The 16,529-nt window shown below is 54.5% G+C and overlaps 1 protein-coding gene across 1 annotated transcript in view; it reads right to left on the bottom strand.

Annotated features, from left to right (window-relative positions):
* Window positions 1–361: 361 nt before the first annotated feature.
* The window catches only part of LOC130037409 (CAP-Gly domain-containing linker protein 1-like), a gene marked incomplete at its 3' end in the record, with an annotated part of 37,740 nt that continues 21,572 nt past the window's right edge, over window positions 362–16,529 (bottom strand). Inside the window, 8 exon segments of the mRNA XM_056129252.1 lie at window positions 362–475; window positions 1,277–1,727; window positions 1,729–2,168; window positions 2,170–2,627; window positions 2,630–3,477; window positions 4,779–4,935; window positions 5,493–5,576; window positions 7,155–7,212. Coding sequence (XP_055985227.1) covers window positions 362–475; window positions 1,277–1,727; window positions 1,729–2,168; window positions 2,170–2,627; window positions 2,630–3,477; window positions 4,779–4,935; window positions 5,493–5,576; window positions 7,155–7,212 — 2,610 coding nt within the window.

The raw sequence follows: 16,529 nt of genomic DNA, 5'->3' as shown, positions 1-16,529 counted from the left end.
TCCAGTCCCTGCCGGGCTCATTGCTCCTCCGAGCAGTCTGGGAGTGGTCAGCTGTTCAGTGATCTCGCCAGGCCGCCCCATGTCCCCCGGATCCTGTGTGGTCACTCCGCGCAGCACCTCCCCAGGGGTCTTACAGGGGTCACGCAGGGGTACACTTCCCCTCCTGTCCCATGTGAGAACCAGGGACCAATTACTCCTGGCAGTGCTCAGGGGACCATATGGGATGCCGGGGATTGAACCTGGGTCTGGCGTGTGTAAGTCAAACGCCCTCCCCGCTGTGCTATCACTCTGGCCCACGATATGGTTTCTCTCAAGGCTGAGGCCGGGCCTACACGCCCTGGTCACCACCATCACCCACCTCATTCTGCAAGTTTGCATTGGTGTTCCTGGTGTCCTCCAGGGAGGCCAGGGTCTCTGTCTTCTCTTGGGACAGCTGTTCCATAAAATGCCTGGCATCTTCCGCTGTCTGCACAGCCTGGAGAGAGAAACCACGTTGAGCCACGCTGGGCGGCCAGGGAGGGGTTGGCCGCAGTGGCAGAGCACAGCGCGAAACGCCACACAAACCTGCCACAGTGGTTCCGGACCCCGCTGGGCACCACTCACCCCGCGGGGACTCACGTCTAAACCGCTCAGCGTCAAGACTGACGCCCCGAAACAGCCTAGTGCTCCCAAGAGCCTCCATTCCTCACACAGTATAAAAATGACATGAGCGGACAGCTAAGCAGGCCTGGTTGGAAAGCGTGTGTGGGGGGGGGTAAGGAGAGGAGATGTGAGCCGTGAGCACAGGTGTGGGAGTGGGAGAAAGGCAAACCCTGAGTGAGCTGGGAAGAGAGAACACCTGCCCGGCACCAGGCACCCTCGAGTCCAGGCTGCCCTGCACCGGGCACACTGCTGGTGGCACAGGGCACCCCCGAGTCCCAAGTGAGCAGACTCAGGGCAACCGCTCAAAGTCCCCCCGGAAGACACCGCTTTACTTTACAACTCAGTGCCTCTCTCATGACTTCCCTTACGTCTTGAAGAGCCACAGTGCCATCTTCCGTGAGAACTCCCCCCGGATATGAACATACTGTTCTTTTTGGTTTTATTCACAGCTTATGCCTTGTCCTAGAGGTCAGCAGGCACGTGGTGACGAGCTGTCCCTGCGCCCGCAGCAAACAGCCCGTGACACACGGGTTCTGTGGGGGTGCACCTCTCCTTGTGCCGACAAAGAGCAATCCTCTTAACCGCTAAAAGGGGGTGCCCGGGGCCAACGGGGGTGGGGCCTGCTCCACTTTACCGTAAACGACGGCAGCGTCTCGAGCTCTCTGATTTTAACGGCGAGCCTGATCTTGTCCTTCCTCAGCACGTGGTTCCCCTTCTGGGCCTCCAGGAGGTTGGCCGAGACGTGGCTGCTGGTCTGGGCCAGCCGACTGACCTTCTGGAGGAGGAAGTAACTGCCGGCCAGCTGCTCCTTCTCTTGCAGGAGCTCAGCCTTCTCTTGCTGCAGCTCCCTCTTCTCGGCCAGCAGGCTCTCGTTCTCTTGCCCGGGCTGGGCCTGCTTGGCCAGGGCCGCCTCGTGCTTGCGCTGCAGGTCGGCCAGGATCTTGGCGAGGCAGCTGTGCAGGCCCTGCAGCTCCAGCTTGGATTTGGACAGGGCCACGAAGTCGCCCTTGAGGGCCTCGATATCGGTGGCCAGCCAGGCGGCATTGGCGCTCAGCATCTCCTTCTCCCGCAGGATCTCGGCCACCTTCGGGCCGCGCCTTCTCCTCCAGCAGGTCCAGTCGCTGGGCCTGCAGTCCCTGTGTGTGCGTCCGCAGCTCCTCCGCCTCCTGCTCCAGCAGCCCCAGGCGGCCTCGCAGCTGGCTGGTCTCGTGGGCGGCCGCCTGGGTCTTCTGGGCGCGGGCCTCCCGCTCCTGCACCAGGGCCTGCTGTGCCGCGAGTCCGTCCTCCACCAGCCGCCAGCACTCCTCCTACCACTCGGCGTTGAGCGCCTACTTGGCCTGTAGCACGCTGGCGTGTGTCTTCTCCAGGCTGCGGGCCGCGTCCTGGGCCTCCTGCAGCGCCACCTCGAGGGCGCCCTGGCTGGCCACCAGCCCCTGGTTCTCATGGCGCTGCCCCTGGAGCTCCCGCTGCAGCACGTCTAGCTCACCGCGCAGCTTCCTCTTCTCTTGGACGGCCACCCGGGCACTTCGCCGCCGCCTCCTCGTGCTTCTGCTGGAGCTCGCCCAGGGCCTGCAGGGACGCCTCCCGCTCGGCCAGCAGCTCGGTCTGCTGCGCCTCCAGCAGTGCCTGGTCTTTCAGCAACCAGTCCAGCTGCTGATGGAGCTTCGTGGCCTTCTGACCCAGCAGCTCCTTCTCGGAGCCCAGGCTGTTCAGCGGCTCGCGCAGGGCCGACTCCACGCGGAACGCCTCCTCGAAGCAGCGGCCGAGCTTCTGGGCCAGGAGGTCCTTCTCGCCGAGGAGCTCCTTCTTCTCGGCCGCCAGCTGCCGCTCAGCCAGGCTCAGCGTCTCCTTCTCATGCAGAAGTTGCACGCACTCCGAGTCGGAGTTCTCCCTGCTGGTCTTAATCTGCTCCAGCAGCTGTGCCAGGTGGGCGTTGGCCGCCTGCGTCTGCAGCGCCTTCAGCTTGGCCTTGTGCACGGCCTTGTGGCCTCATCCAGCTGCGTGCGCAGGCAGCTGGCCTTGGCGCCCAGCAGCTCCTTCACCTGTAGCGCCGCCTCCAGGCTGGCGCCCAGCTTCTCGTGCTCCTGGCTCAGCAGGTCTTTCTCCAGCTATAGCTCCTCGTTGCTCTGGGCCAGGCCGTCACGCTCCAGCTTCAGAGCCACACACAGGCTGTCGAGGCCCGACTGCTTCTCCACGGCCGACTTCTTCTCGGCCGTGAGCTCCTCGATCTCTTGCACCAGCGACTTCTGATCCCGAGCCAGCTCCTCGTAGGAGCACTGCAGCTTCTGGATGATGTTGTCCTTGTCCTTGGCCAGGGATAGGTTCTCCAGAACCAGCTTCTTCGCATGCTCCTCCAGCTGGCCCCTCTCCTCCAGGCCCTTCTTACACTCGGCCACCAGGCTGCTCTTGCTCATCTGCAGCTCCTCCACCAGGGCCTGCAGCCCCACCTTGGCGACCTGCAGGGCGTCGTTCTCCGCGAGCACCCTCTGGAGCTCCTCCTGCACTGCCCTGCCCTCTTCCAGCACTTTCTCTTTCTCCGCCTCGAGGGCTTCTCGGCCGAGCCACTCCTCCTGCCAGAGCTTCTCTGCGGCCCGCCTGGCCTCGATGACTTTCTCTTTATCGAAAAGAATCGCTTGGTTCAACAGCCAGAGCTTCCTCTGCTCTTCCCGCAGCGAAGAGTTTTTGGCCTCCGCTTCCTTCAACTTCAATAGCAATGACTCTCTCTCTGACTTCAGAGAGAGCTTCTCCTTCGCCAGCAATTGATTCTCTGACCTCAGGGCCCTGCGATCCTCCGACATCAGCTCAATTTCCTCTTTGTCTGAGGTTAATAAGTAAGTTCATGACTACAGAAACAAAAAGTGGGGAAGAATGGAAACAAGAATGAGATCAAGCAGGCACAAGCAAGCCAAGCACTTCATGTGGCCTAAATACCAGAAATGAAAATCTCAGAGTAGTCTTACCTGCGCACGCGTGCGCGCACACACACACACACACACACAGGCAGGATGGAGAGGCTCAAATACAGTTAGCTTCACAGGGTCAACATACCGACCTGCCTATTTTGGGGATGGGGGCCCCACACCTGGTGGTGTTTGGGTCTCGCTCAGGGTTCTGTGCTCAGGGATCACTGCTGGCAAGGCCGGAGGACCATACGGGATGCTGGGGATCAACCCGGGTTGGCCGAGTACAAGGCAGCACTACCCATTCTACTATCAGCCGATTTTATTTTTGAAAATCCGTCTGAAATTTTGTCTGACAGCTCCCTGGAAGATTTACGTACAGTTGGATCAGAGGGGTGCCGAACCCAGGAGGCAAGCTCTGCTGGGGGATCCCAGGATGGCCCTCAGATACCGGCACTCTCTGCGGGAAACTCCGACGCCGTGCCCAGCTGGGGCAGGCTGGCCGCTCGGCTAAGCATTAAAAGTGCAAGAGTCAAATCTGAATGGTGGGGCTGGAGCGATAGCACAGCGGGGAGGGCGTTTGCCTCGCATGTGGCAGACCCAGGTTGGATTCCCAGCATCCCACTGAGTCCCCCGAGCACCGCCTGGAGTAATTTCTGAGTGCAGAGCCAGGAGGAAGCCCTGAGCATCTCCGGGTATAACACCCGCCCCCCACACACACACTAAGTAATAAAACCGAATAGTTCTAAACATGCCCGCAAAAGGTTTGTCTTGAAACACTCGTTCTTTATCCGGCAGCTATGCAGAGGGAAGAAGACAAGGGCTGGAAGCGGCAGAGGGGGAGCCTGCCGTGAGTGGCCGACCTGGGTTCCACCCAGCACCCCATTATGACCCGGCAGCTGTGCCAGGAGTGACCCCTGAGCACCCCCAGGAGGGGCCCTAAGACAAAACAGAGAAACTTCTCTCCGTGTGACACGGGTCAGCTGTCCTTCCTCGGATGGGGACTATTTCCGCTGCCTGGGACAGGCCGTGCCACAAGCAACCCGCCACCTTTTCTTCAGAAATCACACAAAAAAGTGGGTGACGCTGCGGCCTTCCGATTGTGCAGCTGACTTGAGGGTCCCTGAAGGAGCCTCAGAGATCTCGGAGAGGGCCTGAGACAGAATTCTGGGAGGGTGACTCGTGGCTGCAGGTGTCACCACAGAACCTTCCGGAAAAACAGCCCGACACACCCACCTCTCCTGCAGGCGTAGTTCATCATTCATTCTCGTCAGCTGTGACGAGTTTTCCCCGGACATTTTCATGATGTCCGCGATGTCGTTTGACAACTTGGCCTTTGCCTTCATCAACTGCTCTTCTCGCACATCTCTCTCTTTGAATTCAGCCTCCATATCTGAGGGGAGGGGAGGAGAGGAAGGGGGGAGGGAGCGAGGGAGGGAAGGAGTGAGAGGGACAGAGGGAGAGAGAACGTCAGGGAGAGATGCGGGGGGAGGGGGGGAGAACAGCTTTGGGGTGTCGTAGGCAACGAAGTGTCCCCTGCGCTTCTGTCCCAGGCCTCCCTCCGAGGATGTTTCACTCTCTGGCCCCTGAAAACTGCTCGAACCGAGCAGCAGCCAGTGAAACCAAGGACAACTCACAAGACAGGGAAGAAACGCAGGCAGCGAGCAAAGGATGGGGCCAGGACGGGGGGTCCGACCGTACAAGGCGCCTCATAGATGGCCCTCATGGGGGGACCTTGGGCAGCATTTGACAGTCGTCCCAGGGCCGAGGTGGCCGGAGTGTCACAGGGCCCCAGGAACTGATGGGGGGGCGGGCGCGAGGGGCACTGGGACCTGCTGTGGGGGCTCCCTGAGGGAGGCCGGGAGGCTGAGGAGGGGGCGCGGGAGCGTCAGCAGGGAGGCGCCTCACGCCCGGGGTGCCCCTGCACGACACCCAGAGACCATCTCTTACCTGTTCGATTTCCTCGCAACTTCTCCAGTTCAGAAGACAGCGCCTTAAACTGTTCTTCTTTTTGATGTAACTTATCAACAGATTCTAGTTAGGATAAAGTTAGAAGTTTAATATATTTCACGCACCATCGGGATTATTTGAGAGTCTGTCTGGCAGGCTCCATCAAATCTCGCACTGGAGTCTGAGGTCACGGGGGCGATAAAGCGTCTCTATGGGAGAAGCCCCCAGCCGAGGGCAACACCAGGAGGTTTCGGCATGGAGACGGTGGGTCTGGGGCCAGGAGGAACTCGAGGTCTTGGCTGGGGGCATCCCAAAATCTTCCCATCCAGCCAGCTCCCTGCCAGGTCACACAGCACTTTCCCAAGCACACCAGCATGTCACCACAAACAGTGATGTAGGGACTATGATGCCACCAGCAGGTCCACCTGTACCTGCGGGGAGATTGCATCAGCAGCCTGATGGTGCCTGCAGACTTCCAGATACCCCAAAATTGCTCCTGTGCCTTTGGTCAGACCCCAACAACTTGGGGTCAAATTTACCAAGAAATTAAACGGACAAAAGTTCAGTATGTGGGAGACACATCCACAAAACACTATATAAGCTATGTAAGCTCATTTATTGGCCTTATTTCAGAGACCCATACATCTCAAAAGAGATCAAAAGATGCAGTTAGGGTCAGTGGCCCGGAGGTAAACGGGAACCCGTGACTGAGAGCTCCAAGCTTGCTCAGATCAGGACTGGGCCTCCTCCCGCCACATTCCCAGTTTTCCAGTAGCTTGGCAGTCACACCCACAAACTGCCCCCCAGCACCACGTAATCTCGGCAATGGCCAAGACCCAGAGACTATACAGTACAGCTCCCGGAAGAGAATGACACAGATATTCCTGGTCATTATATTCTAGCCATAAGAAGCAATACGAAACAAATCATCTAGCATTGCCTTTTCAGCAGGTTTGAGTGCTGGTGGGACTGGTGTCAAAATATCGGATGTAACCAAAGTAGAGAGAGAGTATGGGGGAAATTGTGTGCCTGCCACACAGGCAGGGGAAGGGTTGGCACAGGGGTGGGGCTGGTGGAATTCTGGGGATTTTGGTGGTGGAAAATGTGCACTGGTGATGGGACTGGTGTTTGATGATTGTATGACCGAAACTCAAATATGAAAGCTTTGTAACTATATCTCACATGAATCAAAAAAAGGAGGGAAATATAATAATAATAAAATAATAAAATAAAGTTAACATTCAGAACAGAATTTTAAAAAAATAAGTAATGTGGAGTTCATGCCCAATTAAATCAGCTTCATCAATGGCTGAATAATTAGTAGTACTCCTACATTATTAACAAAAAAATAAATTAAAAAAAAACAATGTGTATGTGTGTGATGTGTGTGTGTGTGTGGGGGGGGCTTTGTGCGCGTACATGCTACGCCCAGGGTACCTCCTGGCTCTACACTCAGGGATCAGCCTGCTGGTATCAGGGATGGATACCAGCTTGGCAGTGAGCAAGGCAAGTGCCTGGCCTGCTCGGGTCTCTGGGAATGAACTTTAAGTCAAAGAGGAAAGAGCCGGAGGAAGTCAGCTGCGGGAAATGAGTGGGCAGAGCCCTGAGTGTGGGACCCCAGAGCCCCGGCCCCGACACAGCCACCCGATGGCCCGCACCCACCTTGCATGTTTTTCTGAACAGAGGCTGACTCTTCTGAAGCCTCTGCGAACTTTTCTTTCTAGAGAAACAGAATCAGATATTCAGACCAGGAGGGTGCAAAGTAGCTTCCAATCAACGACATGGGAGACACTCCATTTTGTGATGCTGTTCATGAAAATGAACTTGCACTCCAAACGTAGATATTGGGGGCTGAAGGGCTGGCACAGGGTCCAGGTGCCCGAGTACAGCCAGCCGGTTAGACCCTGAGCAGGAGTACCACCGAGTTAGCGGGGAGCCCCAATAAACACGGTGAACATCTGGGGGCTGGGAGAGCACTGGGTAAGGCCACTTGGCCCTGCTTGAATCGCGGCACTAACAGGAATATCCTGAGCACAAAGCCAGGAGTCGCCTCCAAGGACTGACAGGCATGCCACTAGTCCCCCCCCCACCAAATATATATATATATATATACATATATATACATTATATATATATGTATATCCCAGGGCCAGAGCGATCGCCCAGCGGGGAGGGTGTTTGTCTTGCACAAGGCTGACCCACCTTTGATCCCCAGCATCCCATAGGGGATGCACCGTCAGTAGTAATTCCTGAGTGCAGAGCCAGGAGTGACCCCTGAACATCCCCAACTGTGACAAAAAAAGACCAAAAACAAGAACTACAACAAGAACAAAAAAACCCAGAAAACAAAAATAATCCACCCCAAACTCAGCTACCAATGCCCAGTGTGTATCTGCCTGGCAAACATGAGTGAGTTGTGCAAGTATGTATGTACTTGTTTGCATGTCCAAGGACATGTATGAGTCTGCACATGACAGAAGCCCATGTGTGTATACTGGGGTGTGTGCATGGCTGTGGACACACGTGTGTACACATGTTCTCGACCACACACAGATAGCATGTGATGCCGCTTGTGCTTGGCCCATGCTGCCCCAGCAAGGACGCTTCCCTTGGAATCCTCCCACAGGTTCTGAAAGGCTCCTAAGTGCTCAGTCCCAGGTCCTGACAGGATCCAGTCAGCACTGTCTCAGCAGAAAGGCCTGGCTCACCCAGGCCCAGAGACAGAGTGACAGGACAGCGGGAAGAGCATTTGCCTTGCACGTGGCTGACCCAGGTTAAATCCCCAGATCCCATTGGGTCCCCGAAACTCCACCAGGAGTAATTCCTGTGTGCAGAGCTGGGAGTAACCTTTGAGCATCACCAGGTGTGACCCCAAAAGCCAAAAACAAAAACAAAAACAACGAGATACTTTAGGTGTTTTGCTTTGTATGTATTCAACCCAGGTTCAATCCCCAGCATTCCACGTGGTCCCCTGAGGGCCACCAGGAATGATCCCTGAGTACAGAGCCAGGAGAAAGTCTCAGCACAGCTGAATACAAGAAAACCCAAGACACAAACCAAAAAAACAAATACAAACAAAAAAAATCCTAAAAAGAAAACAAGAAAACACACTTTGATCCACCCCAGGAAGGTGTCTGGAAGGTTCCAGAAAAGCGGCCTTCCCAGTGCATGTCTCTCACCCACCTCCCCTTGCTGTGAGCCCCCAGTGCTCCCGGCTGGCAGGGGAGACAGAGCTGAGGGGGCAGGGGGCGCTTCTGAGGGGAGCAAGGAGCCCGACACTCCGGGAGCATCGTTGGCCAGTCACTGATCAGGCAGAGGCGGAGGGCATAGCAGGGACAGATCAGCCCACCTAACTTTGCTGCCCCAACGGGGGCTTGCACAGCCCCTGGGGCTTCCAGCTGACACACTCGTGAGCCTGAGAGGCCACAGGGCCGAGCTCGCTTGAGGAGGCTTCGCTTTACCCTCAGCAAGGTAAAGATCAGCGTCCGACTCCCCTGGTACTCACCAAACTCCGAAGCTCTTTCTCCAAAGCCTCGTTCATTTGGCTGGCGGAGAGACGGTACAAAGGGCTGGAGTACACACCAGGTCCGAGGTAGAACTGCAGCACAACTGGGCGAGCCTGAGATCGGTCCACAAGCTGAAAAGACCCAGTACTGCTGGGTGGGAGGACCCCAGAGCCCAGACCATGGCTTGGCGAGGAAGAAGGAAGTAAGCAAGGGAGGAGGGAGGCTAAGGATACGAAGGAGGGAGGGAGGAAACAGGGAAGAAAGAGAAAGGGAAGGGAGGGAGGGAAGAAAAGGTTTATCTCTTTTTTTTTTTTTTTTGGCCTGCTCGAGCTAATCGATGAACAACGGGAGGACAGTGACAATGACAGTGACCCTATGGGATGCTGGAGATCGAACTCACGTAGACCGTGTGCAAGGCAAATGCCCTTCCCACTGTACTATCACTCTGGCCCCCAAGATTTACTTTCTTGTAGTTTCTTGTCTGTGACTTTAAAAGTTTGAGGGGTTTCAATATGAAATTTAAAATGAAGAACCTCTAATCCACTAGGCAGCAGTCACCAGAACTTGACGTTTGTTACATCTTGATGCGAACAAGTGGCTCAACTATCCCCTGCTGTGTCCTAGGAATTGATTCCGTTTGTTTCAGCCGGTGTTTCCGGAATGCCAGCTAAGGAGTCCTGAGTCCTGAGAGGAACTCCCGGGGGTCTCTGGGTCCTTCTGTTATGTCTGTCAGTCCTGTCTACAAATCCCACAGCCCTTCCAACTTGGCAAACAGAGAAGGTTCTCCAAAAAAGCGCTCAGCGTCGGGGGGAGGGGGGAGAAAGGGGGGGAAGTGGGCGGCTGGGAGGGCACGTCTCTGCCACCACAATCCTATAGGAGGAAAAGGGCATTTCTCGGGGCTCCTTGGTGAGAAATGCAGCTTCCTCGGCTTGGCCCAGAACTCACTCTCTTGTCCTTCCCCAGGGTCAGGGCTACTGATGTAGAAAAGTAGATAGGGAAAGGCCCTTTGCAATGAAACACAGTTTCATGGAAGAAGAATTCTAGGAATGACCCACCTTGTGGATACAGAAAGCAAAGGCCTGATAAGACCATCCACAGGCCCTCAGGATATAGGCCTCCCATGAAATTCCTCTTTTTGGACCTCCCTGGTAATCTCCTTAGCAACTGGACTTTTACCCGGGAAGAAGCTTCACGTGGGGACAGGCTGGAGAAACCCTATAAAGGCCACCTGGAAGAAAGGCAGGGTGCGCACATGCTGCCTGAGCCCATGTGTGCTTACGTCCACGTGGCTGAGCACGTGTGTCGCCCGTATCTCCCCTCTTGAGATGTGTACTTTCATGCTCTCGTGTCTAATGCTGGGATGTGTGGAGGGGCTCTCTCCACCCTCGGAGAAGCCCGCGTTCTCTCTGGACGTGTTACTCTCTCTCTTACTCTCCATTCCCCCGCTTATCTGCTTATGCCTTTCTCTCCCTCTCCAAAAATCCTCCAAATAAAATCTATTTGTTTCACTGCTTGTCTACTCCTGAAATTCCTTTCTGTGAGGCGAGACAAGTACCCAGTAACCCTGGGTCCCGGGTGGCAGAGGCGGGTGGGGAGAAAGTGACCGTCTTTCTCCTCCCCGCTTCACATAAGTCACCCGTAGGGCTCACCGACATCACTACCATGAGAGTCCATGCCCGTGGCTAGCAGGAGGCCATGCTGGAAGGCGGACTTGGCCCAAGCACCCCTTAGAGACTGAAAGGGATGAAATCTCTGCAGGGCTGGGCGGGGGCTTGTGCTGCAGGCAGGGAGGGGCGGGCAATGAGAAATACCAAGATGGGCCACGTCACCAGCCCTGAGGGAGCTCAGAGGTTCAGAGGCATTGAGCACCAGCTGGAAACTGAGGCGCCTCGGGGAGAGGACGGCAAAGCCAGTCACACGATCAGGTGGTCATCAAGGCCAGGGAAAGACCCTCGCAGCCAGCCTCGAGCCCAAGGGTCTGGGCGGACTCGGCGAGTACGCAGGGGGTGGGGGGGCCGAGGTTTGCTCTGGGGGCTCCTATCTCGTTTTCTCACTGGCCTTGTGAAGAGTTCTCAGTTTCAGAAAGACCCCAGACGGGCCCGATTAGCTGGGGCCAAGGCTAGCACGGCATCCGGGTGCTGGGGACCAATGACGGCCCCAGAATCGTGCCGACACGTTCTCAGTCCCATCAGAGGGAACCGCACGGGACGTGACCGGGAGACCTGTCAGCACCAAGCCGGAACACGGCGGCGAGCAGACGGACACACAGCATGCAGGGAGCGAGCGTGGAAGTGGGCGAGGGCGCCCGGGTACCAACCTGCCGCTCTCGGCCCACTTTGCATTCTCTAACTCCTGAATCTGCCGCTCAGCCACCTGGAGCTGCTGCCTGAGCTTCTCCATTCCCAATTTACCTCGGAACTGGCCTTCCGGAGCCCATCGAGCTGCAAGAGCTTCTCCTGGGTGGCCTCCAGCTGCGCCGTGGTGTCGGCCAGGGCCTGGGCTTGCTGACTACACATGGCCCGCAACCCCTCCAGGTGCTTTACCTTCGTCTCCGCCTCCTGCAGCTTGTTCCGGGCGTCCTCCATCTCCACCAGGTGCTGATCCTCGGTCTGGTCGAGCTTGGCCCGCGCGGCCTCCAGGCTGTTCTTCTGCTCCTGGGCCGTCCTGACCAGCCGCGACCTGAGCGTCTGCAGCTCAACGGCGTGCGCTGCACGCTCAGCCACCTGCTGGGCCTTCAAGTTCTCCACCTCCTGCTGGGACTCGAACTGCAGCCTCTCCATCTGCATCTTGAGCTCGGCCAGCTCGGCCGCCTCGGCACCCACGCCCCGGCTCACGAACGCCTTCGGCTCACCCATGGCCTGTTGGTGTGGGGCGATGGCTGTCTCCAGCTTGGACTTCCACGGGGCGATCACGTCCGTGTTCTTCTCGTTCGCGTGGTCCAGCTTGGTCCTCCCCCACTCGTTCTCCTTGGCGAGCTTCTTGGAGGCCGCCTGCAGGCCCTTCACCTCCTTCTGGTGGGAAAACAAAATTTCCATGAACTTAAAACAGGAAGGAAAAGAAGCAGAAATAGAAATTATTCTTTTGCAAACTGCTTTGGTAGGGTCCGAGCTCAGGACAGCCTCACCTGTCAAGGAAAACTCTGAGAGACCAAGTCCACGCAAAAGCAAGAGGTTTATTCGAGCATGCTCGGGCTCACAGCATGACCGCAAACCGTCAGTGGCTGAGAGCCCCGAGCCTCTTCAGAGGGAGCTTCTTATAGGGCAACTTCCCGCCGTCTCAGAAAAGCCAGCGCACAAATCACCCAATACCTTCGAATGATCACATTAGATGCTGCACGCAGGCAGCCAATCAGGCCTTCTCTGGCCCCATGACCTTATTTAGTGAATTCCAGGGGCAACAAGAAGAAGATGGGGGTCCTTGGTGCTATCAACAGGACGCAGCTGCAGGGCAGGATATGGGCTGGGACTTGCTTTTCTAGGGCCCAATTGTCATGGAGCTATCTTTCAGGTATTCAATTATGTAGGCTAAAAGTAACGTTCTTGCTCAAGTTTTTTTTCCAGAAAAATCAACCTGAGGACACATGTGCTGCAAACGTAAAGGAGTTGGTGCTTATAAGCATCTTTGGTTCTGTTTATTTTGAGTTAATATAGCAACTTCCAGTTTCTTTCCCAGACTTTATGGATTGATGGTGTCTGTACTGCATGGTGTCCCTTTAATTTCGTCTTGTCAAATAGCTATGGAGAATCACTGAAGGTATTCATTTTAGGCTACATTGGTCATGAAGCTTTGCAATAATGCAATAGAGGTTTTATTTGTTTTGGGTTTTTTGCCTTTAAACCTCACCCAGTTGTTCTATTTTTTTTTCATTTTTTATAATTTTATTTATTGAATCACCATGAGAGCAGTTACAAAGCTTTCGGGTTTAAATCTTGGTTATAAAATGAAAGACCCGTACCTTCACCAGTGCCATTCTCCACCACTCAAAACCCCAGTATGCCCCCATCCCACACCCTCCCCCTACCTGTGGAGAGATGATTTTCACATTGCGCTCTCTCTACTTTGATTACATTCAATATTTTGACACTGGACCCACCATTATTATTTGGGATTTTACCCCAACACTCAGAGCTGCTGAAAGGGCAACAGTAGACAATTTGTTTTCTATTCCTGGTTATGAATAACATATGATGTCACGTGGTTGTAGTAGTGGCTGTGCGATTTTGAAATTCCAAAATTTTAACAATTAAATCTGGAGGAATTTCTTCCCAAAACCTGCTGGGTTCCAGGATTTGTTCCTGAGTCTGTGGTATCATGGCCGTTAAGCAGATTGATCGGGAGCCAGAAAGGCCGTTAGTGGGCGGTGACTAGGGGTCTTGCTGGGATGGGGAGGAAAGGGCTGGTCCCACCCCCATCCCGTGAGGCCCCACATGTCTCATCACTGAGGGCCCAAACCTGACTGTCCAATGGCCTCTGGAGGATGGCAGCCACTGAGCCGCCAAGGGGGAGCAGGTGGAAGGGATAGCACCCTTTCCTCCCTGGAACGGCCCAGCGACAGTAACCTACTGCAGGGTTCAGATGCATTTCTGCCAAAAGCCACTGGATTCTGAGATTTGTGTCTGAGTCTCTGGGATCATGGCCGTTAAGCACCTTAATCAGGAGCCAGAGAGGCCATTTGTGGGTGACGACTTGGGATCTTTTTGTTTAGGAAAGGGCCAGCTCCACCCCCATCCCGTGAGGCCCTACGTGTCTCGTCACTGTGGGTCTAAATCTGACTGTCCAGTGGCCTCTGGAGGATGGCGGCCAGCGGGCTGCCAGGGGGAACAGGCCAAGGCACAAAATCTATTCCCACCTGGGGTGGCCCAGCGCCTCTAACTTACTGCAGGGACTGGACACATTTCTGCCAAAAGTCGTTGGGTTTCGAGACTTGTTTCTGAGTCTCTGGAATCATGGCCATTAAGCAGTTCAATCAGGAACCAGAGAGGCCATGCCTCCAATTATATAGCTGAACTGGAGGTGGTTTGTGGGTGTATCTCCCACATATCTTTTACCTGTTTACTTTCTTGGTCAACTCTGCCTCAAGTTTTTGGGGTCTGGCCAAACGCACGGCAGCAATTTGGGGGTACCTGGAAGTCTGAAGGCGCCATCAGGCTGCTGATGCACTCGCCTCACAGGTACAGACTGACCTGCTGGTGGCACCATACCCCCAACCCAGTGCTTCTTAGGGTTTACTCCTGCCTCTGCACTTAGAGATTGCTCCTGCCAGGGCACAGATGACTGGATGGGATTCCTGCCATCGAACCCAGATCAGCCACATGCAAGTACCCTACTCACTGCACTATCTCTTTAGCCCAAGATAAACGCTTTTAAGAAAATGGTTCACAGGCCCAGAGCAATAGTGCAGCTGGTAGGGCATTTGCTTTGGCCAATCTGGCTTCAATCCCTGACATTCCATATAGTCTGCCCAAGCACTGTCAGGAGTGATTCCTGAGTGCAGAGCCATGAATAAGCCCTAAGACATCACCAGGTGTGGCACAAACATAAAGAAACAAAAAGAAATTGGTGTATCAGAATTCCATTGTAGAAACTGTTTGACTTATTTGACTCTATAATTCTTGATTGTTAGCCAAAAATCTTTTATAAATGAACCTGAGCATAATCAGTTATCACTGGCAAAAAGAAATAATTTTATTAAGTAGATATAGGACACTTGTTTGCTCAAATTTTAATACTGCTTTACATAGTTTGTGAAACAATTTCAAGAATGGTTATTACTAAAAATTTCAATTGATACAGATCTTTCACTTGTCAGACAGTTGATAATCTCCAGAGGAAAATACATCAAAAGCATATATACAATGATAGAAGTTCTTATTATACATGTAGCCTGGATGGTACATTATTTATCACTTTTTACAGAACTAGAAAACATTCAAGTGAAAAAAAATAGATTCAAACTGGATGATAAACTTCTGATGGTTGAGGTCCTTCATTTAATTTTTTAGTGATAAGAAAATCCAAAAGAATTAATGTTGAATTTCTCATCATACATCATCTAACCGCACAGTCAAAAAAAGTAAAGCTTATAAAAACAGTAAATTGGTCATTTTAGGTGTTTCACAAGTAGACTGTTATGTCATCCATCAACTGCTGTAGATTTCTGCACAGTGCAGAGAATGGGGTGGCCGGGCCGAAACTGTTGTTTTCGTAATTGTTCAGTTGTTGAGGTCGTCCCCCTTCCTGGAGAGTGGCCTCGGACATCATCTCCACTTTATTGTTGAGGTCCCGATTCTTTCTTTGGAGGTCCACAATCACGGAATTCAGGAAATCAATCTGTGGTAAAGGAGAGCGTGAGACGGTGAGCCATCTGCGGGAGCCATCGGAGCCCGCCACAGAGGAGGCTGGGCCCCACTTTCAGTCCCCGCCCCAGGGTTGGAGGCAGTCAGAGCTCCCCTTTCCCTTCCTGAGCGCAAGCTCCCGGGTGCCCCAGGGAAGACCCCAGGAGGACATGTTGGGCCCCCTCGGTTCCTCTCAGAGCAGGGAGTCAAGAGGGCCTTCCCTCTCCTACAAAGACAGACTCACTTCTTTAAAATCCACGGGGGGAAAAATCCCACTTTACAAAAGCAAGCATGACTGTAGGCACAAACATTCATGTTTCATTTAAAAACTGGCAGGTTTGGGTCTGAGTGATAGCACAGCGGGAAAGGTGCTTGCCTCGCACGCAGCCAACCCAGGTTTGATCCCTGGCATCCCACAGGGGCCAGCGGAGAGCAGCCAGGAGTGATTCCTGAGTGCAGAGCCAGGAGGAAGCCCGGAGTATCGCCAGGTGTGGCCCCCAAAGAAAGAAGAAAGAAAACCAGAAAAACAGACTGATTCTTTTTCTCCCTCAGGGCAAGTTCTGATGACATGTCTCTGAGAGTGCCCAGGCCCCCCCACACTGGAGCCAAGAAACACAGATCTCCCTTCCTCCAGCTGAAAAAAAAAACCAAAAAAAACATGGAAATGTTCAGTTCCCAACAAGCCCATGCAGGGTCCACGTCCACAGCCCACATGTAAAGTTCACTTCAGCCCACATGTGCCGTCCAGGGCCACTGGCTGTTAAGTACAGAAGTGCAGGAAGTGAGGGTGTGCGGAAACTCCACAGGGCACGGGGACCCAGATGGTCCCCTTCCTCGGAGAGGATTCAAACTATAAAGCGCTGCAGGCCCGGGTGTGATGGAAGAGGTTGGGGAAGGAGAGATATCAAGGAGGCCCCAAGACTGACTCCTGCCGCAGGCCAGACCTGAGCCTGCTGATGGTAGGTGCGGGCACTGGGGTCTGCAGCAAAGTGTGCACACCCCAGAGGACCCCACCCAGCTGTCTCCCTCGACAGGAGCAAGAAGCAGGAAGGTGGCCCAGAGGACCAGACTCCCCAGCTCTGCGCCCAGAGCATGCGCAAGGTGGCCGGGACAGCCACATGTTGGTGGACGTTTCCGTTTGCGACGGGACCTTCCTGATGGGAAGGAGGCCCTCCAAAGTGGTGTTCGACTCTGTC

This window comes from Sorex fumeus, unplaced genomic scaffold (assembly GCF_029834395.1).
Source record: "Sorex fumeus unplaced genomic scaffold, SorFum_2.1 ptg000072l, whole genome shotgun sequence".
NCBI classification, from domain to species: domain Eukaryota; kingdom Metazoa; phylum Chordata; class Mammalia; order Eulipotyphla; family Soricidae; genus Sorex; species Sorex fumeus.
This window is presented reverse-complemented; position numbering and strand designations above follow the sequence as displayed.